The sequence below is a fragment of the Castor canadensis genome, chromosome 6, assembly GCF_047511655.1.
Source record: "Castor canadensis chromosome 6, mCasCan1.hap1v2, whole genome shotgun sequence".
Classification (NCBI taxonomy): Eukaryota; Metazoa; Chordata; class Mammalia; order Rodentia; family Castoridae; genus Castor; species Castor canadensis.
In genome coordinates this window covers 19,549,041-19,575,383 of record NC_133391.1, presented here as the reverse complement: position 1 = coordinate 19,575,383, position 26,343 = coordinate 19,549,041, and the positions used below count along the sequence as shown (strand labels likewise).

At 46.6% G+C, this 26,343-nt stretch overlaps 1 protein-coding gene across 3 annotated transcripts in view; it reads right to left on the bottom strand.

The window, feature by feature from the left end:
- The window catches only part of Bcat1 (branched chain amino acid transaminase 1), an 86,115-nt gene that overhangs the window by 49,917 nt on the left and 9,855 nt on the right, over window positions 1-26,343 (bottom strand). The window contains exons 1-3 of one of the 3 annotated variants that reach the window (XM_020153179.2): window positions 8,880-8,936; window positions 7,824-7,895; window positions 1,515-1,715 (exon numbers count right to left, since the gene is read on the bottom strand). In XM_020153179.2, the coding sequence (XP_020008768.2) occupies window positions 1,515-1,715; window positions 7,824-7,895; window positions 8,880-8,921 (315 nt within the window). In that variant the 5' untranslated portion in view covers window positions 8,922-8,936. Of the gene's footprint in view, window positions 1-1,514; window positions 1,716-7,823; window positions 7,896-7,975; window positions 8,509-8,879; window positions 8,937-26,343 lie in introns of those variants that run through there. The other 2 variants (XM_074075845.1, XM_074075844.1) reach the window with 2 other exon arrangements.

The following is a 26,343-nucleotide window of genomic DNA, read 5'->3' as shown; positions in this document are numbered from 1 at the left end:
CATCTCTGTCCTTGTCCCCTAGGGCACAGCATGGGCCTGGCATGCAGAAAGAAAGAACTCATGAGTTGAAACAGGGACAGCTGGGGACGGAAGTTGAGAGTGCTAAATTCAACATTTTGTGGATTACAGATGGGCAGTATCCAGTGTTTCTAAAATTACTGGAGTTTACAATTGTGAACAAGCCGATTAAGACTGCTATGAATTTCAACACTTAGATCGAGGGTTGTGTAACAGAACAGCTCCACATCTGAGCCCTGATTCTGCCCTGTGATCTTGGGCCAGGAATAACCTTTTCTCATCAGCTGCTCCTGTGGAAGGGGGATCAGAGCCACAGGTAGGGTCTCACCCTGCACCAGGCTATGTGCTTGAATGAGATGCCTGATTTATACTGGCAAGAACACTAGGTGGTGGATTCCATCACTCGCTCAATGTTGTAAGGAGAAAATTAATCTACAAATGATTTAATTCCCCAGGACAAAGAAGCACCCAAGGTAGAATTTGAGCCTGCAAGTTCAGTTCATCTCCAGACCTTGTCCACCCCTTCTCACTTCAGGTCAGCGGATAAGATGACCTGTGGTAGGTAACACACGGTACAAGCGGAAATTCAATACGAAAGAAGTTCTTTTATCACTAGAGCTGTTTCTATTTTACAGTCATCATCTTTTAGTCCTTTATTGGAGAGATCATTGTTTATTTCCACTTCCCTCGATTTTCTGGGAAAGACATCCAACACATTAAAAAGGAATCAAATTAACGTGGAGTCAAGACTAAAGGGAGTTTGTTGTTCATCTGGTTTAACTGTGCAATCTCAGAAGCACCAGGGAATGAATTCCCTAAACGTTTCATGCTCATAAATGTTCCAACTCATGTCTGAAGGACATTTAGTGACATGTCCCCTCACACATGTAATCACTGCAAGATTACTGAGTTTCCTGGACCACGATAAAAAATTCCTTCTAAGTAACAGTTGCTCAGATTCAAATGGCTATTATTGATATTAATGATATTTTCCCTTGCATTTTGTTTCAAAGTCTGTCGACTTTATGTGTTAAAATTTGAATTTATTTTTCAATTGACTTATTGATTTAAGCAAAAACAGTTCTTTCCAAGTTTCTTTGTTCTCCTATTCCATAAAAAAAGGCTCCTTTGTCTTAAAATGCCAAAAACAGACAAACAAAAACCCTGCACTTAGCATTAAGATCTAACCATAACGCTGTCCTGACAGAATCTGAGAGGGAACTTGGTGAAATGCCAACAGGCTGGGCTTTCTGATTTCTGATTTTCTTACAACTGACCATTCTATCTGTTCTAAATGATTTTTATCAACATCACAGAAAATTTAAGATGACATGTCACATTAGTTCTTAAGACTCGCTCTCAATGTCTACCAGGTACAATCTGAAGACATTTCTGACTGCCACTGTAAACACAACTCACAAGTTACCTTAGCAAGGAGTTACTTGTTACCCTTGGGGACACTGGTGTAGGATGTCACCCTCATTACCAGTCCTTACCTCCACGGCATAGTGCAGAGCTGAGGAGCCGGGGTGCAGGGACAGGTTCTGGAATGGCTTGATGTGGGGCTTCTCCCACCCGGCCTCCAAGGACCACTCCACCGTCAGCATGTGGTCCGTGAACGTGGCTCCAAACACCAGCGTGCCTGGGTCTGGTTTTTCCTTTAAAACAGTGGCTGGTGTGATGATTAGATCTTTAGCCTGAGGGTGAAAAATAAACACTGTTAAAGAAAAGCAACTGGCCACAGGACACACAGGACAAAAGTGACATCGCTTGACGTCCACAGCTTAGCACCTAACAGAAATTTAAGAGGATGTGAGCCAAACAGACCGTGTGTTCTGAATGCAGTCAGTTGTTCAAAAATCTCTGCAAAGCCACTGCCTGGCGAAGCACCACAGCAAAGTCTAGTGATATTTGCAAACCCGAACCTAGAAGCAGGGCGACATGGTGGGCAGAGCAGGAGAGGGGCCCTTCTTCACTCCCAACTCAGTGCTCAGTGCGAGCTTGGGAAAGGCCAGGGTGTCTCCCACAAGACACACAGCAGCACTAGGGAAGCCTTGTCACTCTCCACGAGTGTCATTAGGGACCTGAGTCCTCTACCTGCCAACGATGATTCTGCAACCCCAAAGAATCCTTAGCGTCGCCCATCAAACCCGCTGGGGGCAGCGTAGAAGAAATGACCAAGCTGAAGCAAAGGTTTTCCTTGAAAACAGACACACAGAGCGTGAACTGAGACACAAATCCTGTTTCTTCAGGAGGAAACTGTGGGCAGAAGTCCCTTACAAAGGGCCAAATAAAATTGCCATAACACCACTGCTTGCTGCAGAATGCCAAAAACTAAAGGGGGAAAAGTTTCTGGCCAGCTGAAAACCAGCATGGGTTCATCCTGTTACCTGGCTGTGAGGGGTGTCAAGTTGTACCTTTTTTGTGTTCAGGACATGGGGTCACTGTGTGGTCCAGGCTGGCCCCCTCCTCCTGGCCTCCAGCAATCCTCCCACCTCAGCCTCCTGAGTAGCCAGGACAACAGGTGTGTGCCACTGTGCCCAGGGCTTCTACTTTTTCAGAGGGGTAGGATGGTGCAGAGGATTGAACCCAGGACCTTATGCATGCTAGGCAGATGCTCTACCACTGAGCCACACCCCAGCCCTTCCTTCTACTTGCCTTCCTACACAGAAATGCTCATTTTCTCCAAATCACATGCAGAACCCCAAGGCTGGAGTGGAGCACAGCACATGCTTAGCAGGCATGGGGCCCTGGCTTGTTCCTCAGCACCACAAAACAAATCCCCAAGCATGTGGACCTCTGCTGTCACCATTCAGAGCCTCCCACCTGCGTGCTCACAGCTCACCCCCACCCCTCGCTCCTCTCTGCAGGGCTGATGTCTTTGGCTGACTTCCCTCATGAATGCAAACTTCCTCATTAACACTGCAGGGTGAAGTGAGTGAGCTTCTACATCACACTTCTGATGACACCTGCAGCCCCACAGTGTTCTTACATGGTGAAGCCCCTTGGATTTTCCTTTTTGTAGCGACAGGGAGGATCCTGTGCTAGTGAATTCTGAAATCCCATCAGTTGTGCAAGAGCAATGCAATGCAAAATCTCTTTTCTTAAGACGACTAGTAAAAAGGGTCTTAGTAAAAGCAGGGGTGAAGACACAGAACAGAAAGCATGGGTGTGGGACTGAAGTAGAGGCTGAGCTGTCCGTGCTTACTGGACTCTGGGTGCGTCTCAAACACTGCAAAGGCCACAGACCTTGTCACCTTGAGCCACTCCACTAGCTCTATTTTTGTGATGGGTTTTTTCGAGATAGGGTCTTGTGAACTATTTACCCTGGTTGGCTTTGAACCTCGATCCTCCTGATGATCTCTGCCTCTTGAGTGGTTATGGGTACAGGTGTGAGCCACCAGCACCCGGCTTGGCTTTTTTTTTTTTTTTATCAATGATAGAATCAATAATGTCCACTGTTCTTCAAACAGAACATAGGAAGAAGTGGCTCAAATGGTAGAGTGCCTGCTTTGCAAGCATGAAGCCATGAGTTCAAACCCACCAAAAAACAAAAAGTAACAGAGAAGTTCCCCCATTCACAGCTGCTACTTCCTAAATAGCTCCCACTCATAGTTAATCAACCATTCCTCCACCGACTCAGAGAAGCTGACTACACACCATCCTCATCTTGACCAATTTCTCAGTTTTCCAATTACTCTTGCTGCCCTGAATGGAACAGCAATGACAGCCATACAATGTACTTGAATGACAATCTGCATGAGAACATTCCTAACAAAACCCTGGCTCTGCCCCAGCATAGGTTCCTCTAGCTCTCTTCTTCTTTGCTTTCTCATTCTTCGCAATTTGCTTTTTTATTCACTCAATCAACACTGACTGCACCAGCAGTGTGGCTCTGGTACCACACTGAGTAAGAACAGGATATACCGAGATTGCACACAGCCAGCTCTTCCCTCCTCAACAAACTCCTGTCCTCTGTGGACAGGTGCTCACTGTTGGTGTCACTCATTCAACCTGATGGTTTTCTGAGATAGAGGCCCTAAGAACTGTCAGGTATGGTGGCATGTACCTATAATCCCAGCTACATGGGTGGATTACAAATTGACAAGTGGATCGGGAGTTCGAGGTTGGCAAGACTCTCTACCTCGCAAACCAGAAGGCCAGGGGCATGGCTCAAGTGGTAGTTCTTGTCCTGGTCCAATCCCCAATTCACAAAAAGAAAAGAAACACTAGGTCCTGGTTCTCCTAGTGAGGGTAAACTCAGATAACTAGATGTCAAGGTGTTCATGCTATGACAAAAATCCGACAAGCTTAGAATAGGGTAGGAAAGGGGGTTAGTGACACCCCACCCCCAATGAGGTGGTGTTTGAGTAGAGCCTTGAGTGGAGAAAGAAGCCAGCCATGATAACTAGGGGCTTTGTGTTTCAGGCAGGTGACGCAAGTGCAAAGGCCCTGGGGTAGGAACGCACTTGGCATGTCCAAAAGAGAATAAGAACCCAGCATCACAAAAATGTAGGAAATGCAGGTAAGGGGTGGTCATAGGAGGCAGGGCGACAGAAGGTTGGAGTTGGGAAGGAAGGGGAGCAGGGAGCAGGTTACTCCGTTGTACGCTGAGCAACATTCTGGTCTCCAGGAGCGCCTGGCTCTGCCCTACTCAGATGGCATCCCACCTCCCCTCTTTCTCCAGGAATGCTCACAGTGGTCAGCAGCTCACGTAAGGCCAGGCCATCGCTTCCACGCAAACTGATGGCACTGCTGACGCTAACGCTTAGGCATGGCTACCATGTCTTAAGTTCTTGTTTTTCTGACGTCTGTGGACCTCGACCCAGGAAGGGCGAGGGCAGCTGAGGTGGACTGAGTGATGTCAGGCTCTGTCCCGCACTGCTGCTGCTGCTGCCCTTCCCTTGGCCCCAGGGATTTCCCAACCCAACTACAATCACCTGTAGAACAAAAACAACACAGAACCTGGCACCTGCCCCACTCTCCGAGGTTCTGGGTCGGTTCTGAAATGGGGTCCAGATTAGTTTGTAAAAACAGACACCATTAAATCCAACGTGCACCAACGGTGAGACGCCCATGCTCCAGTACGGACTTGTGCACCCTGAGTTTTCCTTAAGATACCTCCAGGGCTGTAGCTCAGTGGGTGAGTGCCTGCCTAGCACACACAAGCCCTGGGTTCAAAGCCGAGTCCAGCCAGGAAAAAAAAAAAAACCTTCAGAAGGGTGCATATCGAGTCACTGGTGCAAAGAGATGGAGTTAGCTGACAGCAAAGCTAATACACAGGCCAGGGTGTTTATGCTCAATTTAGTGTTTTAATTCTAACTTGTCAATACTAGCAAAATTCTAAACACTGAACATAAATGATTTAATTTCCAAGCATTTGTTCTATCTGAACAAACCCTTTGTAAGATGTGATTTCTTAACGACGTGAACAGTGACCCTCCAACTCTGATTTGTACCAGCATTTTCCATTATCCAGTTTTCAAAGTAACATACAACTGTGTGGCTGCAGACTTTCATCAAGAACCCTAATTTCCTGGATTTGAGAACATTTCTGAAAATCTGGAAGCCAAATGTAAGAACTTGTACCCTGAGCTCAGAGAAAAATTTCCCAAATCCACCAAATACTTTGGCAATATAATTTTATTTATTTATTTTACGGTACTGGGGTTTGAACTCAGGACCTTCACCTTGAACCACTCCACCAGCCCTCTTTTTTATGAATGGTTTTGAGACAGATTCTCTCGAACTATTTGCCTGCGCTGGCCTTGAACCATGATCCTCCTGATCTCTGCCTCCTGAATAGCTGGGATTACAGAAGTGAGCTACTGGCGCCTGGCTTAGGTGATATAATTGAATGAGTCCAAAAAGTAAACTAACGATATTGGCTTCAGGTATGTGACATGAAATGCAGTTCCAAGAAAAAAGTCCCTTCGTAAACTATCTGTGTTCTTCACAAACCCTTTTCTCTGTCTATAGTTCCCTTCCAAAGATAAACAAAAATGACATTGTTCGTAAAGTGACATTCCACGCCTTGTCCAAGACCAAGTCTGCCTTGCAGCTGGACTGGAACTCGGCTCCCCAGTTCAATCCTGCATCCTCCTCACTCTACACCAGAAGCTCTGAGTACCATGTTGACTAGTCTCTTACAGCTACACTTTTAAAATCTAATGAGTGCTAAAGAAAATTACAGATTTGGAGTGTTGCATTCTGTGGAGGTCTGTGAAGTGGGGGGCTCAGAAGAAACAAGATGGACCCCCTCTTTCAAACAAGAGGGACCCTGGAATTCATAGAAAGATTCTCCAGGATGGTAATGAGGCAACCCATCGCTGGTGCCCACTAGGAACTGCATCCCCAATTTAACATGACCTCATCAAAATGGAAGAGGGGAAAAGAAGGAAATTACCCAGAAGAGAACCGAACACTACAAATGGAGTGTACGTTAACAGAGACGGAAAAATTGTCCTAATTACCAACATCATTTTACACTTGCCTGAAAACATACATGCTGTGAAGAATCCACGGTAAGTCACGCTTTGACATGTAAATGCAGTGTTAACAGACACCGCTCTTTTAACTCGAACATAATCTGTCCAAGTTAACAAATGTGTTCCTTACATTATGATTCTTTGCAAGGAATCCTTCTTTGTGTGAAAGTATAAAAGTCAGGGAAAAAAGAAAAAGTACTTATCTCTTTCCTTTGAGGAATTTACTTACTGAATCATATAAAAGGAACTGAGATTAGCAAGCAGAAATCCTTTTTGTATCAGGTTCTAAGAAGCGATAACTCCTCAAAAGTAGCAGAAGTTAGTGTTTATAGACTAGCAGAGTAATTCCCTGCTGTGAATTGTGGAGGGTGCTAGCTTTAAGCACAGACAAATAAAACTCACAAACTTACTACAGCAAGGAAATTGCTGTGGTCTTTTACATTTTGGTTTGAAACAAATAGCTTTTGAGCAGAGACCTTGCCTTATTTCTCTTTCCATGTGTGATGCCCTGCACAGCCCCTGGCACACTGTAAAGAGCTGGGGACGTGTGAAATTGATGAGTCAAGTTCAGTCCCTGTCTGAGCTCTGCCCAGATGAGATCATAAGGACAGGCTGTACACCCAACCAGAGGCAATGACAGTGACTGAACCAGGCAGGAGGGAGCTGAATGCAGCACAGAGAGGAGGAAGAGAAACCTCCACAGCCAGAGTTACAGATAACGATTGAGGGGAGAGAGGGAGATAATAAATCTTACAATTGGATTTACATGATTTCCCAAGTACCTTTATTATTTATTATTCTTGTCATTTCCTCCTCATATGTCCCTGTGAGGCAGGAAATTATTTAATATAGAAACTACGTAACTCAGATACAATGGAAGTAATTACACCTTTACTATAATGTGCTAAGTGCTGCTTAAAGAAAGAAATCAGCTGGAGGGGGCAAGCACCTGCCCAGCAAGTGCAAGCCAGTACTGCAGAGAGAGAGACAGAGAAAGAGAGAGAGAGAGAGAGAGAGAGAGAGAGAGAGAACAGAATGAACCAGATCAAAGGGTTAAACTTATCACACAATCAGAAAAATATCCAGATTAATGTTCATGAATGGACTTCTTTCCAGTAACATGTACAGTTCATGAAACAAATGAGCACTGTGATTTTTCACACATGAATGACTTTTTCCCCTATGACTGGAATTTAAAATGCACCATACCCAATCTCACTGCATAACCCGCAGTGAAAACTCCCCCAGAGCTCAAGGAGAAATGGATTTTCCCCACTCAGTGTTGTTCTTACACTGAACCTCTGGCAAAGGACTTACCTTAAAGGTCTCTGCCACCTCTGTGGACCCTCCTTCTCTGTTGTACTCCCCGCAGCATCCATTACTGCAGTCCTACAAGAAGAAGGGAACGTGTATTCAGCAAAGCCAGGTGAGCTTGGGGTGTGGGGCCGGGGTGATGCACGGACACTCACCATCTCAGCTCTCAGCTCCTCGGTCCCCAAGCAAAAGAGAGAGAAGGTCCCCAAGCAAACAGAGAGAGAAGCTGGGACGACCCAGCCCCCAGCCCCGCCCAGCAAGTGTCTGCAGAGGGCTGTCCTCTCCCTGCCCTGCCCAGGTACTGGCTGACTCTGTCCTCTGCCAGCTCAGGGAGGATCTGTTAAATTCCAGGTCACCCTGGAGCCAGGGATCACTACAAGGAACAAGAAGCCAATTGTCCGCCTTCTGGCCGCGTAAATCGCCCAGACTAAGGTTTTAAGCCATTTATAGAACAGCCTCCTGGGCGCGCTCAGCCTCGTGGTCTTGTCTGTCACCGCGCACAATGGCCAGAGTGTGAAAGGGCCGGGGATGGCGCGAACCATTTTCCCCACGACAGGGATCCCCGATGCTCTGGCATCCACCCCAAGCCCTGTCCTCAGAACAAAAGCCCACGGTATTGGGACGATTTAAAGGATAACGACCCAAAAAAGACGCATATTTAATAAAATCGCAGAGGGCTGCGCCGCTGTGGGGAAGATCAGGAGCCCGGGAGGAAAAGGCGGTCTGCAGATTTGGGGATGACGCAGGCCGGCGGGGTGTGGATGTGGCAGCCCAGTGACCCCCCTCCCGCCTGCTCCCCAGAGCGGATCGGCGGCAGCCCCACCCCCACCCTGTCCCCGAAGCCCGAGCGGCTCAGCCAGCTAGGGGGAGGGGACGCTCGCCGCGGCGGGGTCCTGGCGGGGACTCCGGGTTTCCGAAACCAAATGGTGAGGAGAGGGGCCGCCCGCGGAAACGCAGGGCCAGGGGGCGGGGCGGGGAGCCGCAGCCGTGCGGGGGTCAGGTCTTGTCTGCGAGCTCCGAGACACTTTTCCACCCTCCGCAAACGCCGCGGTCCGGTACCTGGCGGTCAAGGACCGCGGCGGCGCCAGGCAGACTGGCCATGGCGCGCGGGCTGTGGCGCGCGGGATCTGCGGCCGCGCGGGGCTGTGATGAGCGGAGTCCACGAGCGCGCGGGGTCGGTGAGCGCGCGGGATCTGTGGCGCGGGGGCTGCGGGAACGCCGGGCTATGATAAGGGGGAGTCAGCGGGCGCGCGGGGCTGTGATGAGCGGAGTCCTCGAGCGCGCGAGGTTTGCGGGCGCACGGGGGCTGTGGGCACCGGGTCGGTGGTGGCTGCGGGGGTTGCGGGTGCCTGAGACTGTGGGCACGGAGTCTGGGTTGCCCAGAGCCTGGCATCGTTTGCCCTGTCCCCAATTGTCCCCGAGGAGGCGCCTCTGGCCCCGGGTCCCCAGGTCTGTCCAAGCACAGGCCGGAGCCCGCTCCTGGCCCTGGGCAGGGACCCAAGCCAGCACCTTCCTAGGTGCGGCCACTCTGCGTGCACCCCGATTTTACTAATGAACGCCCTGGGCAAGGCCACCAGGACCTCGCGACACTCACATTGCAGCGACACCTCCCCCCCCCCCACCACCACCACACACACAGCAAGACCAGGAGAGACAGGTTCAGCCCTCGGGTTTGTAGATGGGGTCTTGGCCTCCGACCCCCAGCAGCAAAGGGGAGGGTAAAGAGAACCCGAACCCTGTTCTTAGCCTCCTTGGTCCATCCCGGTCACTGTGCTTTTTCTGCCCAAAGCTCTCCATGGTACCTGGTCTTCAGCATCAGGAGTTCCAGGGTCGCACTGTCAGTACAGTTTTCTGATGTAGGGCCTGACAATAAGATTTGGAAAGAGGTAGAACAGTGCTCTGGGCTGGTTTCAGAGCTGATTTCACAGAGCCCTACAGACAATGCAGCTCCAATCCTAGCAGGTAAGAAAACCCCTTCTGCCTTCTTCCTTTGGAAGATGCAGAAACACCTCTTCTGCCTCATGGGGTCGAAGTTCCTAAGATCAGAGCCCAGGTGGGTCATGTGCCTTCATACAGGGGTGACTGGCCACCACTGCACACCTGGAGCTGTTTTTTTCTCCCTTACACTTGCTCTCTACCACTTGAGCCACTCCATCATCTCAGGATAGCTTTTTAAACAAGTTTTAATTCATTTGTTTTATTTTTAAGATGCTGGGCATGGAACCCAGGGCCTTGTACACACTGAGCAAGCTGTTTAACCTGCATAACCCCCAGCCCACCCAACATTTTTTTTTTTAAGAAGGGCATCTGTTTGCCTGAGGATAAGACTCCCTAGGGGCCACACTGTCCCAATGAAGATGTGCAGACACTGTGCTTCAATATAAATAAATAAATGAAAAAAGAATTCCTAGGGAAACCCTCAGGGGGTTAGAATGGGTGGGGATTTTTTGGGTAAGACCTCCAAACACAGGCAAAAATAGACAAATGGGATTACATCAAACTAAAACCTTCTGCATAGCAAAGGAAATAACAAAGTGAAGAAATGGCCAACAGAATGAAGTATTTGTAAACCGTACATTTGTAAGGGATTGACATCCAGAATAAGGATCTCCAAAATCTCAAAAAAAAAAAAGAAAGAAAGAAAAGCATCAGGCAGTACATCTAAATAGACATTATAGACATTTCTCAAAACAAGGCACACAAAGGAACAACAGGTACATGAAACACTGCTCAACATGGCAGATCATCAGGGAAATGCAGATAACATCACAATGAGATGTCACCCAGGAATAATGGTTATTATCCAAAACACTAAAGATAGCAAGTGCTGGTAAGGATGCAGACAAAAGGAAACCACTGTTCATTGTTGGTGGGAAGGTAAATTAGTGCAGCCACTATGGAAAAATTTTATGAAGCTCCTCAGAAAATTAAGAGTGTACTCCAGCAATCCCACTAGTGGGTACATACATCCAAAGGAGAAAAAAGCAATGTGTCAAAGAGACATCTGCCCTCCTGTGTTCATTGCAGCACTAGTCACAGTAGCCACGAAATGGAAGCGAAAGTGTCCATCAACTGACAAATAAAATGCAAAACTACACAAGGGAACAGTGTTCAGCCATATAAGGAATGAAGACCTGTCATTTGCTGCACGGATGGAACTGTAGATCACTGGGGGAAAGTGAAATATATCAGGTATCACAACCCATTCATATGTGGAATAAACAGCTGATGTCATAGACCTTCAGAGTAGGAATTGGTTCCCAGAGGCTGGGAGTAGGGCAGAGGGATGGGAGGAGGTCAACCACTGGGTACTAAGTTACAGTGATATAGAACCAAGAAGTTCCAGGGTGCTGATGCACAGGGTGGGGCCTCTAGACAATAACTTACATCATACCAAGTTAGAAGAAAGGATTTTGAATGTTTTCATCACAAAGAAATGACAGAAGTTGGAAGGGACAGATAAGCACCAGGCCCACCTTGATGAAACACAATGCTGGACAAACCCCAACCCCTATCCCCATCCCCTCCCCTGGACCCACACCCACAGATGGAGTCCCTGGAACTGCAGGCAAGGTGGCTGACTGCCTCGCCACCCCTCCTCCACTCTCAGGTGGACTTGTCTGCTGTGAGCAGGGGAGGAAAGGGATCTGGGGTTTGTCTTGGAGCCCAATGCCAGGCCCACCTCCATGAGATCCACAGTGTGGAACCAGAAGGGTGAGTCCCCAGCAGAGGGAAGAGATCTGCACCGCCCAGAGGAACTCAATCAAGTTCATTACATCAGTTCCAACCTTGGAGTGGACCTGGGACACACCTGCCCCATCCAGAGACTCTGCTCCTGTGGCCTTGCTTGCCAAGGGGCTGTCTCCACTACCCATACCCCAAAATTCAGCAACACAGCTATGGCCAGGCCACAGCCCGCAGTACACCATATCTGTGTTGTTACCACTAAGCCAAGTGTGGCTACTGAGCACTTGAACCCTGGTTAGTGGGACTGCAGAACTGCGTTTTTAATTTGATGGTTTAAACTTAATTTGCTTCTACATTACACAGCCACATGTGGCCACAACCTCAGCAAGGTGAGGGCACTGTGGCCCCTTGGCTATGTGACTTTTGACAAATTACTCGTCTCTTCTAAGTGTAACATCTAAAATCCAAGCATTTTAAAATACCTTCCTGGTCATGGTTGTTTCTTGTACCATCCTTGGCTACAGACAAAGTATGCTCAAGGACCAAGAAATCAGTTATAACACAGTGGTTGTAACCTCTCTCCCTGAGGGCACCAAAAATTTATGCCCCCCTCCTTATTCGTTCTGATGAAATCATTGTTTTCAGTCCCACAAGGTGGCCAACAGAGAACTTGAAAAAAAAATTGGAAAGCCGTTAGCTATGTCGTGAAAGCCACAAGTTTTCCTGTTTTTGCCTTACTCGTGTCTTCTGCTTCTCTTCTGTTAGTATTTTACCTGTTTGCTTGGCTTTCTTGCAGAAATCCTTTCAAGCCACTTGTCCTTTTTGCAGGAATAATTGATTTACACCACCATGGCATAATCTGTAAATCATTGGACTGTTTTTGTATTGGGACTGGGGTTCGAACTCAGGGCTTCACACTTGCAAAGCAGGCACTCTACCACTTGAGCCACACCTCCAGTCCCATAATCTATAATCACAGAGACCTCCACACATCGCAACCTGGTGGGACAGAGGCTACACAGGTGCCCCCTGTCTACCACCTCCATGGTGGCTCTATGCATTCTCTCCCCTTAAGACACTGCCCAAAAGTTGTGACATTGTGACAGACCGATCAACTCAATCCATATGAATTAAATATAAGTACAATTAATCCCCCCCCATGTTAGAGGGAAATAATAGATGTAATAATTTCTTCTGCACCCTATGGAACTCTGCTGCACTTCTCTCCCCAAGGACATGTGCACCCCACTTTGAAACCCACTACACTGGAGGCCATAGCAGACCCCTGAGCTGAGTGGAGGACCCCAGCTTTCTGGGTGCCTGCCTCTCCCTTTGCTGCCCACCTGTCATCCTCTGGAGCACCCCCCATTTTCCTCTGCATACAGAATAAACCCTCAGCCTGCCAAGTCTATAGGTCACCCACAAATTCTTTACAAAGGACCAAGATGGACAAACAGACACCTGACCCATCTAGACTGAAAGATTAGTTTCACTGCATGTCTGGAAATCCTGAAGCTTATAATTTTTTCATTTTACAGAAACAGACTCGCACATCAAATTCGGGAAGGGAGGGATTAAATCATAATTAAGTGAGGCTTTCTTACTTTAAATCCAGATATTATATCCTGGATTGTTCTGAAGAACACTTGGTTCTATGAAAGTAGGCACTATGCCTTTAAGAATTGAAGTCAATCTATTTTGAAAAAAGTAGCAGCAAAAAGAAAAGGAATTGGGCCAGAACCAAGGCAGAGACACCCACCAACTGAAGGTTGTCATTGTTAAGAGCATTAGTCGCCCCTCTGCAGTGGGGATGGGTTCCTGTTCATCCTGCCTGTGGCAAAACTCAAGGATGCAAAGGGAAGACCTGAGTTCCAACTCCAGTCTCACCAAAACCCAGGGGTGCCCAAGTTCCAAGTAAAATGGGGCTGTGTTTGCATATAACCTGTGCACATCTCTTGGACTTTTTCTTTCTCCTTCCTACTTTGAATCCTCTCCGGCCTAATGTGAATGCTACATGAAGAGTTGTTCAACTGAATTATTTAGGGTTAGAGAGAAGGAGAGAGGAGCATGTGTTCAGCAGAGACATGTGCCTACAGGCTCCACTACATTTTCCATCTGAGGTGGCCTCAACCCACAGGCGAGAAGCCACAGGTATGGAAGACTCACTGTACTTCCAACCCAGCCCCCATATGCCCACAAATTCCAGTAAGCTCATGAAGTAAGTGAATGGTATACATGAAAAGTAAGCAGAGTGCTTGATGACTGACCCTAAGCAAAAGACACATACTAAATGGAGAAATGGTGTTTTGGAATTCAGCTAATGAAAATGGTTTTCCCAGGACTGTGATGTATGTTCAAGAAAGCATAAAAACAGGCTGGGTGCCAGTGGCTCACATCTGTTATCCCAGCTACTCAGGAGGCAGAGATCGGGAGGATCAAGGTTCAAAGCCAGTCTAAGCAAATAGTTTGTGAGACCCTGTCATGAAAAACCCATCACAAAAATAGAGCTGGTGGAGTGGCTCAAGATGAAGACCCTGAGTTCAAGTTCTAGTACTGCAGAGCAAAAATAAAGAAATTAAATAAAGAAAGCATAAAACAATAGCTTATCTTTGATATGTCCTTTTCTTCTAACATGTGCTCTTTGCTGTCAGAAGTGACGTAAATGTCGCATTCAGCACCTCTGCGGGGAAGTCACCAGCCAGGGTCCATCGCACGTTCTGGGTGGAAATGCCCAGGGCACACTTGGTCCTGGCTGGGTTTTACAAACCTTCAGTCCTCTCATTACAATATGGCAAGGAGCATGGAGTGGAGCCATGTGTCTGTCACCTCCATGAGAGCCTGCCACCTTCCATGTCCCTCTGCCCAGATGATACCGACCACAAGTTCTTTAAACAAAGATGGCCGAGGCTCCTGCTGCCTGTAGCACATTCTGGAGCTTGATCATCACCACGCCATCACAAAAAGCCATGGAGCCTGGTAGTGGATTTATGGCAGCTTATGATGGCTCGATTAGTTCTTTTCTCCTTTCTGCCCTAGCAGCTTTTGCACCCTGCTGAGCCACGGGGAGTGAATGAAAGCAAAGCTCTCCTCGTGAGGTGGGAGAAAGGCAGATATGAAAAAGGAGGAGAAGGACCATGGCAAATGTCATCATTGTCCCCCTCAGAGGCTTTCTGACAGTCAGCGCTTGGGAGAGATTTAATTAAAGGTTTGCCAAAGAATAAAATCACAGCAATTCAGTTTAAAGGTCTTAATTGGCTTTACTTTCTATTCTAGAACCAGACAACACTCCATGCCATAAAATAGAACAAGTGTTCAGATGATCTAAACAAAGATTGGTTTTATAGGGAGAGAAGGCAGAAGGAAGCAGCAAGCAAAGAACAGAAAGGCAGATGGGTCATTTCAACGTTACTTTCTTTGCAAGGTGGGGACAGGAAACTGCCTGGCTAATATCAGGTAAATTCAGATCTCTGTGTAAGCATGAAGGCAGAGGGGACTTCATTATTGTGTCAGTTGAACTGGCCTGTTACCTCTCCAGCAGCCTGGTGAGGCGCATGGCTGATTGTCTCCACTCCGATTTTTAGCAGTGACTTGCTCTCATTTTTATTTAACAAGTTGAAGACCTAGAAATGAGGATCTTCCCTGCCTCTGTGTACTGTGTGCCTCTTCAGAAAGTATGCCAGGCACAAGTTCTGCAGGTTGATTTACCTCAAGCTCAGTGGAGCACCGTGACACTTGTTACTGCCTGCTGGCTTACGAGTGAGTCTCCTACCCAGCTGGTGACTTCACTCTCGTTTTAACTTTTAGTACTGGGAGCACTGGTGGCTCACGCCTGTAATCCTAGCTACTCAGGAGGCAGAGATCAGGAGGATCTTGGTTCAGAGCTATCCCAAAAAGACCCATCACAAAAAAGGGCTGGTAGAGTGGCTCAAGGTGTAGGCCCTGAGTTCAAACCCCAGTACCAACAACAACAACAAAAAAAAACCAGGTTCCAAACCTGGCTGTTGAGCCTGTGTGTCCTAAGTTTTCTAAAACTACTTACTGAAGTCACTGATCTATTCACAAGACCTTTTGCCTTTCTCTTCCAGCTTCCACACACTTCTGGTCAGAGAGCAAAGCATCCTGGGACTTTTCCTGAACCTTAGGCCATGAGCTGAGCTCACTAAAAGACTCTACTTGAACCTCTGTGATCTAGTGGGTTTCACATTCTAGCTGTGTTAACAAAACAGAAATATCTAGTAGTTAAATTGGGCAAATCACATGAGGTCTCTAACCCTCACTTGGATGCATATGACCCTCGGCTGCCTTGCTGATAGAAGGGAATGTGGAAGGGGATATTTTGCAAAGTACTGAACGGATCACTTTGGAGTGACTCACTTGTCCTAATGCAAGATTTTCAACCTAACCTATGGTTCTGACCTTAAAAAGGAATATTAGAGCACAGGATGCAGTAACCCCATGGGATTCTGTCCTGCCAGTGCCACCCGCTAGCTTTGCAAGTGTGCTCTTCTTACTCGCCCTGCCTGTGCCTCAATTTCCCCATCCGTGAAATAGTATTAATAGTGGAGTTTTTATGAAAACTAAGTGAATAATTCACATGAAACCTATGCCAACACCCAGTAGGACCTCAGTCTTTGTCAGTTATAATTTGTTTTCATTTTGTTTTTTAGTCTTGGTGGTACTGGGGTTTCATCTGAGGCCCTCACACTTGCTAGGCTTGCACCCTACCACTTGATCCACACCTCCAGCCCTATTTGGCCTTAGTTATTTTGCTGATAGAGTCTCCATGCTGGACTGATCTGTGACCCTCCCACCTACATAGCTGGGATTATAATTGTAAATCTTCTGCGTTTGTAAGTTCCCCCAAAGACAGGAAGCCTTGGGGTAAGTCCACCTTGCTCAGGTGAACGCCCTTGGCTTAAAGCATGAATATTGATTTACCTCATACATGTGATTAAAATACCGGGAAGCTAGCACAAGTGCATGTGTGGAGTGTACCAGGTTGGATGACAAGACCTGTCAATCAAACCTGTCCATCACCCTCTCCCATCCTACAAAACCACCCAGATTTTTCCTGCATTCACCCTTTCAATTTATAAAGACCCTCTGACACACAGGCCAGTGCATCTATCCCACCTGGCCGGGGCCACCACTGCCTTTTCCCCACCTTCAGGAAACTTTACTATACTTTCACGTCAGGCTTGGATTCTTCTGTGGTGGGACACAAGTCTCCTTAGCCTTCCCACCCGGTAACATTACGGCTTTACAACAATAAAGCCATCTATCTATAAAAATATGCGCAATTGTAAGGAGCTCCTCTTCTCTCCACCAGTCCAGCTTCTGTCTCGGGAAAAAGATTGTTTTGGAAGGACGGGCACGTGTATGCATGTGTGTGCATGTGTAATTGTTTATATGTGTTTTAAGACAGACATTTCAGCTACTTAGCCATCAAAAAATTACCCTACTTGGTTGGTATCTTTGATCAGATCAAATCTCCTATGCCAGATCTAAGTTCTGATTCCACAGCAGTAACAACTAAGTAAGGTTCAGACGTGGGAAGTAAACCAGTGGGAAGGAGTTCTGCCAGTCATTTATTCCTTGGGTAATGGGGGATGTTTTCACTCTACACAATACAGGAAGTTCTACGTAGTATCATTCTCCCAGCCAGGAATGGAATGGGTGTGAGCAGGACGGGGCAGTGGAAGAGAGGACTGTTGGGAACATCCCTGTGCTCTGCACTAACCCAGATAAAAAGAAGATAAGAGGCCAAAATTCTACCATTCCCTAAATTAAACATGCAAGGGAAGAAAACCAATTTTCTTCTAGAGTCCTCCCGCCCCCAAGGTGGTTTAACTTGCGGCATTAGTGGGGGTTAGTGGGTAGTGTCAAGGGTGGATACTCTCAATGACACTGTTTTCAGTATGGGGCCCCAGAGCCAAGAGACAGTTCTGCCCTGGAATTCTGGCTTTGCTTTCCTTGAAACCAGCTTTCCTGTGGTGGGTGGGTGCATGGGTGCAGTACGTCTGCTATGGAGGCTGCTTGCATACCAGTTGCTCCACATTCTGCATGGCTCACTGGCTTGATTATGAAAGTAGCTGCATACCTTGGAGACCTTTGTATTATTCAATGAGACACTCAGCAGGCTTCCTTCCACCTCAGAGCAGCCAAAGGACAAAATTTGCAAGAAAAATAGCTGTAGACAGGAGTGAAGATTTATGATGCATCCTTGGTACATTTTGTTTTAATAGCTTCCATTAATCACAACTTGACAAACGAAAATCCCTTTCTAACCCATTCCCTGCCCCATTTCTCACTCCTGCTTCTTACTTTTTTGACAGTACTGGGGATTGAACTCAAGGCCTCCCAGTGCTCTTCCACTTAAGCCACACCCCAGCCTTTTTGCTTTTAGTTTGCTTTTCAGATAAGGTCTAGCACTTGGAAAGAGAAGAAGAAAAAGAAACAAAGAAAGGAAGGAATTAAGGAAGGGAAGAAAGAGAGAAAAAGGGGGGGAGGGAAAAAGGAAGGAAGGAAGGAAGGAAAGAGAAAGGGAGGGAGGGAAAAAGGAAGGAAGGAAAGAGAAAGGGAGGGAGGGAAAAAGGAAGGAAGGAAGGGAAGAAAGAGAGAAGGGGAGGGAGGGAAAAAGGAAGGAAGGAAGGAAGGGAAGGGAGGGAAGGGAGGGAGAGAGGGAGAGAAGAAGGGAGGGAGGGGAGAAAAAGAAAGGAGACTACAGTCACACCACCCTGAATGCTCTGGATCTCCTCTGATCTTGGAAGCTAAGCAGGTTCAGGCCTGGTTAGTACTTGGATGGGAGGTGGAGGGATACAGGGAGGAGGCCACAGAAGTGGCTTTAAGGCAGGCTGAATTAGGAAAGTTAGGACTCATAGAAAAATTTTACATCTTAGACTAACCATGCTCTGGCTGAAGAACCGCCCTCACCTGGCCGGAACCATCCACGACCCGCCCCACTCATTGGCTATTGATGGGAATCTTCTAGTTCCCTCTTCCCACGGGTTAACAGCGCCTGAAGAGCACAAACATGCATTTTTCAGCTTCTGGCTTTCACCTGGGCCTCACCGTGCCTCCCTTTGTATTTCCCTTCCTTGACTTTTAATAAACTCCCTCACACCCAGATGTCCTGCAGTGGATTCTTCCATGCGTGACAAAGAATTTGTAGGTCTTCCATCACAGACTGCACCAGTGTTAGGGTGAACGTAGGGCAGCCAGGTCGGGACCAGACCCCCTCCCCCTTGAGATGACTTACTGAAAACCCTCTGCCTGGCCCTAAAGAGTCACAAACATCCACCTTCAGCCATTTATCAGAAACCACCCACCTGGCCTGGAAGAATGACCCACCCTTAATCCATTATTTTGGGAGGGTCAAAGGCCCATGGAGGATTTTGCTGCCCAGCAACCTTCCTGGGACTTCTCCCACTAACCTCCTATACCTACCCTAGTTTGTAAGCAGCAGTGTGCTCCAGCTCTTTTGCTGGGGACGCCCTCTGCAGGTCTCTCTCCACAGTAAAGCCTGTGCTGATGTAGGGAGTGTCTCCTTGACCTATCTTTCCTCTCTCAGTCTAACATCTCTGTCTCCTCATCTATCTCTTCATGCATTTCAGCCTTTTTTCAGTCTAATAGTTAGTTGTTAGAAGCAAAATGCACACACACACTTTCATGATGGAATCTGGCACAGGAACCAGTTGTCCCACCAAAGGAGTCATCAAGCTTTGAGAGTTAATTTGGGTAAATGTGTCAGTATGACTGACAAATGCATGAACTCGTTCTCTCTCTCTCTCTCTCTCTCTCTCTCTCTCTCTCTCTCTCACACACACACACACACACACACACACACACACACACACTGCCCACCCCCTACTGGATGCATCCTATATCAGGCTGTGGGTTTCTCACACCTTTCATTCAACACACTACGATACATATCATTATTACTGTGAGCCCCATTTTGCTGATGGAAATATGGGTCGAGGTTTGTGACTTGCTAGGAAGACTCACAGGACTCAGTGGTCACAGCTGTGATGTCTTATGAGGTCACACAAGAGAAAGTCAGCCAAGGGAATTGGTGGATGGGCGGAAATCCAGAGGAAACCAGCTAATGGCTTCCAGAATCCCTGTGGTGTGCACCCAGTGAGTCCTCAGCAACAAGCAATGACCACACACATGATGGGTCATCTGTTGAGGGGACCTTAGTAGGCACTCAGCTCCCAGGTTTTTATTAGGGCTGACTATGCACCATGGTCACCCTCTAGCTGGCACATGAAAAATCCTAGACTCCCAGAAGGAATGCAGATGTTGAAAAGCAATGATTTTGTGTAAACAGTCAAGTACAGGAAGAATGCTTACCAGGGAGTGATGGTGGCCCTCCCCAAGTCCAAGTCCCCAGACACCAGCCAAGGCCCACCTCGCAGGCACACCTTACCAGGACCAGCAGTCTCAGCCTGCCTTGTTCATTCTTTTCTGTCCAGGAGCAAACTGAGAGACCTGGTCCATTGTGGAGAAGCAGAAGACAGGGCCACCACTGAGGGCCAGGGATGTGAGACACCATGTCCACCTTAGAGACAACCACAGCAGGTATCAAGAAGTGCGACTTGACCACAGGTGGACTTGACCACAGTTGACCTGACCAAAGGAACTTGAGCACAGGTTGTGTTGACCAAAAGAACTGGAGCAAAGGTCAGTCTTGACCAAAGGAACTTACATACAAAGTGGCAGAGCTGGCACTAGAACCCAGGTCTCAGACCACGCCAGCTCTTAGCCAGTATTAAAGCTCAGAGCAGACTCTGTTCAGTCCTCGCCCACTGAGCTTTCTGGTCTGCAAGACAGAATACTGGGCACAATAGATTTTACAATTCTAATGCTTCCTTTTTCTAGACTGAGAACGGCATTACTCGTCATTCATTAATAGACTAATTTTGTGGTACTTGAATTTGAACTCAGGGCCTTGTGATTGTGAGGCAGATGCTGTACCACTGGAGCTATGACCCCAGTCCTTTTTTGCTTTAGTTATTTTTCAGATAGGATCTCATACTTTTGCCTGGGTTGACCTCAGGCCTCGATCCTTCTACCTATGCTTCCCACAGGGATGGGATTATAGTTGTGTGTCACCTGCTGTGCCTGTTGTGTTCTTTCAGATAGGGTCTCACTAATATTCTTGCTTGGGCTGTCCTCAAACCACAATCCTCCCAATCTCCACTTCCCAAGTAGCTGAGATTACAGGTATGAACCACCAGTGCCCAGCTGCAGTGGTATTCTTACACACAGGTTTTAACCTGACCTTAATCAGAGAAAAGGAAAGCCAGACAAATCTAGAATGTGAGACACCCTAGAAGGCAAGGCTGAAATCTGCAAAGCTGGCCATGTCAGGAAATGCAGCAGAGTAAAAGGAAGTGAATGTTGGTCTAGATTGACAGACATCCCCATCCAAAGTGTGAACGAGGCACACACGAAACCAACACTGACACTTCGAGGGCAGCTGAGGAAAGGCATTTGTAGACAAGGGAAAAGGGAAGTGCTGAATTAATACAGCTTTTCTTAGGTGTGCTGTGTGGGAAACTGTCCCTACCTGGGATACAAAATATTCAGATGATACAAAACAAAAAAAAAAACAACAAAAAATATTCTGATGAGAAAGTCATTACAATGAAATTTTCTTTCACTTGGGAGAAAGACAAGACATATGGACATATTAACTATATAGAAATGTTAAAACTGGACACAAAGCACATAGGTTTTTTGTAATACTTTTTCACCTTGATGATAGGTATGATGCTTAATTTTATGTGTCAATTCAGCTAGGCTAGGGGACCCAGTTGATTAGTCAAACACAAGTCCAAGACTGGGAGTGGTGGCTCACACTTGTAATTCCAGCTGCAGGAGACAGAGACAGGAAAGATCATGGTCAGAGGCCAGCCTAGGCAAAAAGACCCTATCTTAACCACAGCTGGGCACGGTGGTTCATGCCTGTCATCCCAGCACGATGGGGAGGCACAGGTTGAAGAAACCCAGTCCAAGGCTGGCCCCAGGCAAAAAGCATAAGAGGTTATCCAAAAAGTGAAGAGCAAAAAGGGCTGAAGGTATGACTCAAGTGTTAGGCAAGGCCTTGAGTTCAAACCCTAGGACCAGATGAGAGAGAGAGAAGCCCCAAGTCTAAATGCTGCTTTAGACTTCTATAAAAGTATTTTTAAACATGTGATTAGCATTTAACTCAGTAGACTGAGTAATAGATCACCTCACTGTCACATTGTCGGTGGGTCCCATCTAATCAGTTGAAAGCCTTAAGATAGAGAAAGATGAAAGTTTTCAGAAGAAAAAGGAATTTTTTTGCAAGACTACATCAAAAAAAAATTTAAAAAGAAACAAACACAAAGAGAAAGAAAAGACATTAGGAAAAAAAAAAGACTGCAACATATAACTCTGCCTGTCCTGTTCACAAATTCCAATACAGGTAGCAACAACAAACTTGCACCAAAACTTCTGCCCTGACAGCAGCTGGTCCTGCAGGTTCTGGACTTGGACCCTTCTTAGGGGCTTGAGGACCGACCACTGGGGCCAGTTCCTGAAAGCAACTCTCTCTCTCTCTCTCTCTCTCTCCTTCTCTTTACCTCTCCAAACTCTCTTGCCCTCCTCCCCCCATAGGTTCTGTTTCTCGGGAGAGCCCCCTAAGGCAGCAGGTTTGGAAATCACAATACACAGACATGGAGGGCTGAGGTCACTCTTCCTACAATGTGCCCAGCATGGGGAAAAAATACAAAGTGTGGAGGAATTATAGTAAAATTTTCACTTGTCTGTAAAATATGGGAAAGATTAGTCAAAACACATATAACTTCAAAACCCCATTTCAATCTAAGTTATAATCCCTTATTGCCTTATTAAATTTTTTATCTGAAACAATGATCATTTACTTTGAGTTAAATTTCATCTTTTCTTTCTTTTGTGGTGGTACTGAAGTTTGAACTCAGGGCATTGAGCTTGCAAAGCAGACATTCTACCACTGAGCCACACCTCTGGTGCATTCTGCTCTGGTTATTTTGGAGATGGGATCTCATGAACTGTTTGCCTGAGCTGGCCTCGAAAGACAATTCTCCCAATCTCAGCCTCCCAAGTAACCAGGATTATAGGCGTGAGCCACTGGCGCCTGGCCACAAATTTCATCTCTTTGATGATAATGAAATGACCAAAAACTCACTGGAGGAAAAAAAGAGGAGAATTCAAGGTGACACAGGAAAGTAACAAGTCTGGGAAACCAAGAATGTCACTGTTTCCCATGGTGCCTTTCTCCACAGTTGCAGAAACTCACTGAGACTTTTTTTTAACGTCCAATATCATTTGCACTGCTGGAGATAGAACCCAGGGCCTCATCGTGCTAAGTCCCAGCCCCACCCTGACATCTTTTAAGTTTAATTCATAGGGAGAGGAAAACAGGAAGCAAGACTTTCACAGATACAATAACTGCCCAGGACCTCAGGTGACCAGGACCCCAAAAAAAAAGCCCAGAAACAAAAAAGGTATGTAAGGACCATACAGAAAACAGAGGACATGTTTTAGGTTATGGAAATATAAGGAAGATATTTTAATTGTCAAACAAGAACAGGATGTTATTTTTCAAAAGGATTCACAAGAATTTTAAGCCCTCTTAAAATTAGAATTATGTCAGTAAGATTTTGGTGGGTTTTTTTTGTGGGGGGGGGAGTGGGGTTTGAACTCAGGGCTCTATGTTTCAGCCACATCTCCAGCCCATAAATTTTTAAATTAAAGGGAAATGTGGGAAGATAACATTGATGACATCTTTCTTCCACCAAAAAAATAAATAAATAAATAAATAAAATTGGACACTAGGAGAGAAAAAAGTTAAGAGGATCAATGAAGGAGACTGAATATTTAACATATAGGAAAGAAGAAGAAAATATCAAATATATATGATCAAAGCTTTTCCTAGGGTGAGTGATGAGTGGTCCACACCATCATAAAATTTCTTAATGCCAGCAACAAAGAGAGCTGAAATGCTTCAAGAAAAAACAAAAGAAAAACTAGGAGAAGGGATCTGAAATAGAGGCCCTTGGACTTCTCACTAGTTGTAAAGCAATTCCTTTTAAATGCAGACTAAATCCATTTCTAACCTAGAATGTTACTCACAATCAAATACCACACTAGGGCGAACATGGTGTCACACACCTGCAATCCCAGCTGTGCAGGAGGAAGACACGGGTGGATTGTGGTTCCAGACCATCCAGGGCAAAAAATAAAAAAGAGCTAGAGATGATCTGAAAAATAAACCAAAGCAAAAAATAATAATAAAAGGGCTGGTTGGCATGGCTAAAGTGGTAGAGTGGACACTTGCCTAGCGAGCACAAGACCCTGTGTTTAAACACCAGCACCAGAAAGAAAAGAGAGTGCCCCAGTGTGATAGCAGAACGAAAAGCCTTGCTGGCAGTCATCCTGAACTCTCTTGTTCTGGAAGCTGGAGGACTTGCATCACACAAATGAGGAAGGAAATAAGAAAGATGAAGGTATCAGATTCAGAATTAAGGCCAGGAGAGAGGAAAGGAGGCCAGGGAGAAGTCAGAACGACGGCTGTGCGGCTCGTCCAGAGAAAACAGCACAGATTGGAGCAAAACAAGGTCACCAAAAGAGACTAGACGACAAAGGACCTGTGGACACACCTGACCCGTGGCAGTTACATGGAGAGGCGACAAGGGCTGGGGAGAATTCATAAACATGACGAAGTGCATGAATGAAGGAACACAAAACTAACTACAGGAAAAGCAAAATGTGTTTGAGAACACTGGAACCATGGTGTGGCACTCAATGGTGAGTTTTTGTTATTGTTTTGGTTTGTTCTGGTGGCACTAGGGTTTGAACTCGGGGCCTCACACTTGCTAGGTAGGTGCTCTACCACTCGAGCCACTCCGCCAGCCCAGCAGTAAGTTTTAGAATCCAAACTCCATGTGTGGTGAAAACCCTTCCAAGGCATCTCAGCCCACTTAGAATCGAATTTGCACTCTTTTCCAGAGCATGACAGAGCTTTGACAATGTGGCTGTCCCTTGTGTGACTGTCACCACACCCAGGAAGCCTCGCCGGCTGCTCCTTATGCAAGAGCCCTGTGACACCCAGATCACTCCCAGATGGTGCTCAGCTGTCACTAGGTTTACGTTTTCTTCCTGACCATGGGGTGTAACTCAGCGCTGGCTATTCCCCAGGTGTCACTGTAACTTCCTTCTCCATCCTCTGTCACTATTACCATGCTGGGCTGCACTGCAAACAATGTAGCCAGTCCAGAGCAGGTGTTCTGGACCAGGCTCTGCTCCTCATAAATGCTTTGCCTGTGTGAATTCACTGATGCTCACACCATCCTCGCCACCACCTCAGCTCAGGTGAACAAGTCACTAGAGGCCACGGCTGCAGCAAATGCTTCCCTCAGGCCCCAGTGCTGATAACCCCTGGGCCACAAGTCCTCTCTGCAGGGGTGACACTGTTCCTCCTGTGCGTTAGCCACACCACCTACCACTGTTTTACAGTGTGCAGATCTGGAATGCAAGAGCTACCATCTTCAGTGGACGGAGGCCACATGACCAGGATGACAATGACAGTACAAGCAAGAAAGCAGAGATGGCATGAGTCACCCAGAGGGGTTTATACAAAATGGCCCCAGGCAGGGTGGAGAACACCCACACCCACACATACCCTAAGGAGAACCTAGAGAGAAGGGGTGGCCTCCACCTTGGAGGATGGCACTGAAACAGCCTCACCTGGCGTCAGGAGGACCAGGGACATTTAGGGAAGGTGAGGGGTGTGTGCTGATTTGCTCTAGGGAAGGCTGAGTCAGTGAGGCAGCCCAGAGCCTAAAGGGAGTGGGGGATGGGATGAAGACAGAGTGATGTGGTGGACACAACTGGCGACTGGGCTGCATCTGTGGAGGGTTCTGGAACTTGGTTCTCCACCATCACCAGTGGGCCCACTTTTCCTCGTGGTTTTCTATGGTGAGGGATGACTGACTGCATGTGGGACCAGAAGCCTGGGGTTGGATGCTCATGGAGCAAACTCCTACTTCCTGTGCATGTAAACTTCTTTCACAGGTTTGCTCACGCACCACCTTCCTACAAAGCCTTCCTGGCTTCTGGCTAGTCGTTTTCACACCTGACTGCAGCTTGTGTAGACTTCTACTGCTGTATGTGACTCCACACACTCCACTGTTTGCTTGTGCCTGCCTCTCTCCCTGAACAGAGCTGTTACTCAAGAGTAAAGAATGTTGCTTTCCTGTTACCTCGTGCACAGCCCAGTAGTCTTCTAGAAAGAGCTATGGAAAGGTTTAATTATATAAAACTTAAATCAACTACTGTCAATAATGATTGCACTATATAAATAGATTTGAAGACTGGGTTCTATACTCTCCAAAAATTACCACAAAGTTAGGTAACACCTGACATTTAACTTGGTCTCTTATTAATTTTCAGTTACTTGTAGTTAAGTACAATAGTTAAGAAATATTGTCAAGAAATATATACTTGATCTTAATTTAATGATAATTTAATTTATCCAATATTTAATGTTTCCTTGATAATATAAAGTTACTTTTTTTTTTTTCCTTACAATACTGGGGACTGAACCAGGACCTCATGGGTGCTAGCAAACACTCAACCACTGAGCTGGACTCCCCAGCCCATAAGCTTACTTCTTCTACAGCTACTTCCATTTTTCTTTTCAATCTTAATTTTGAATATGATATACTCACATATATTAAAGATGAAACACAGAAACATAGGGAAAGGGCTCATGTTGAGTCTCATTTGTCCGTTCTCTTTTATACCCAATAAATATGTGGACAGC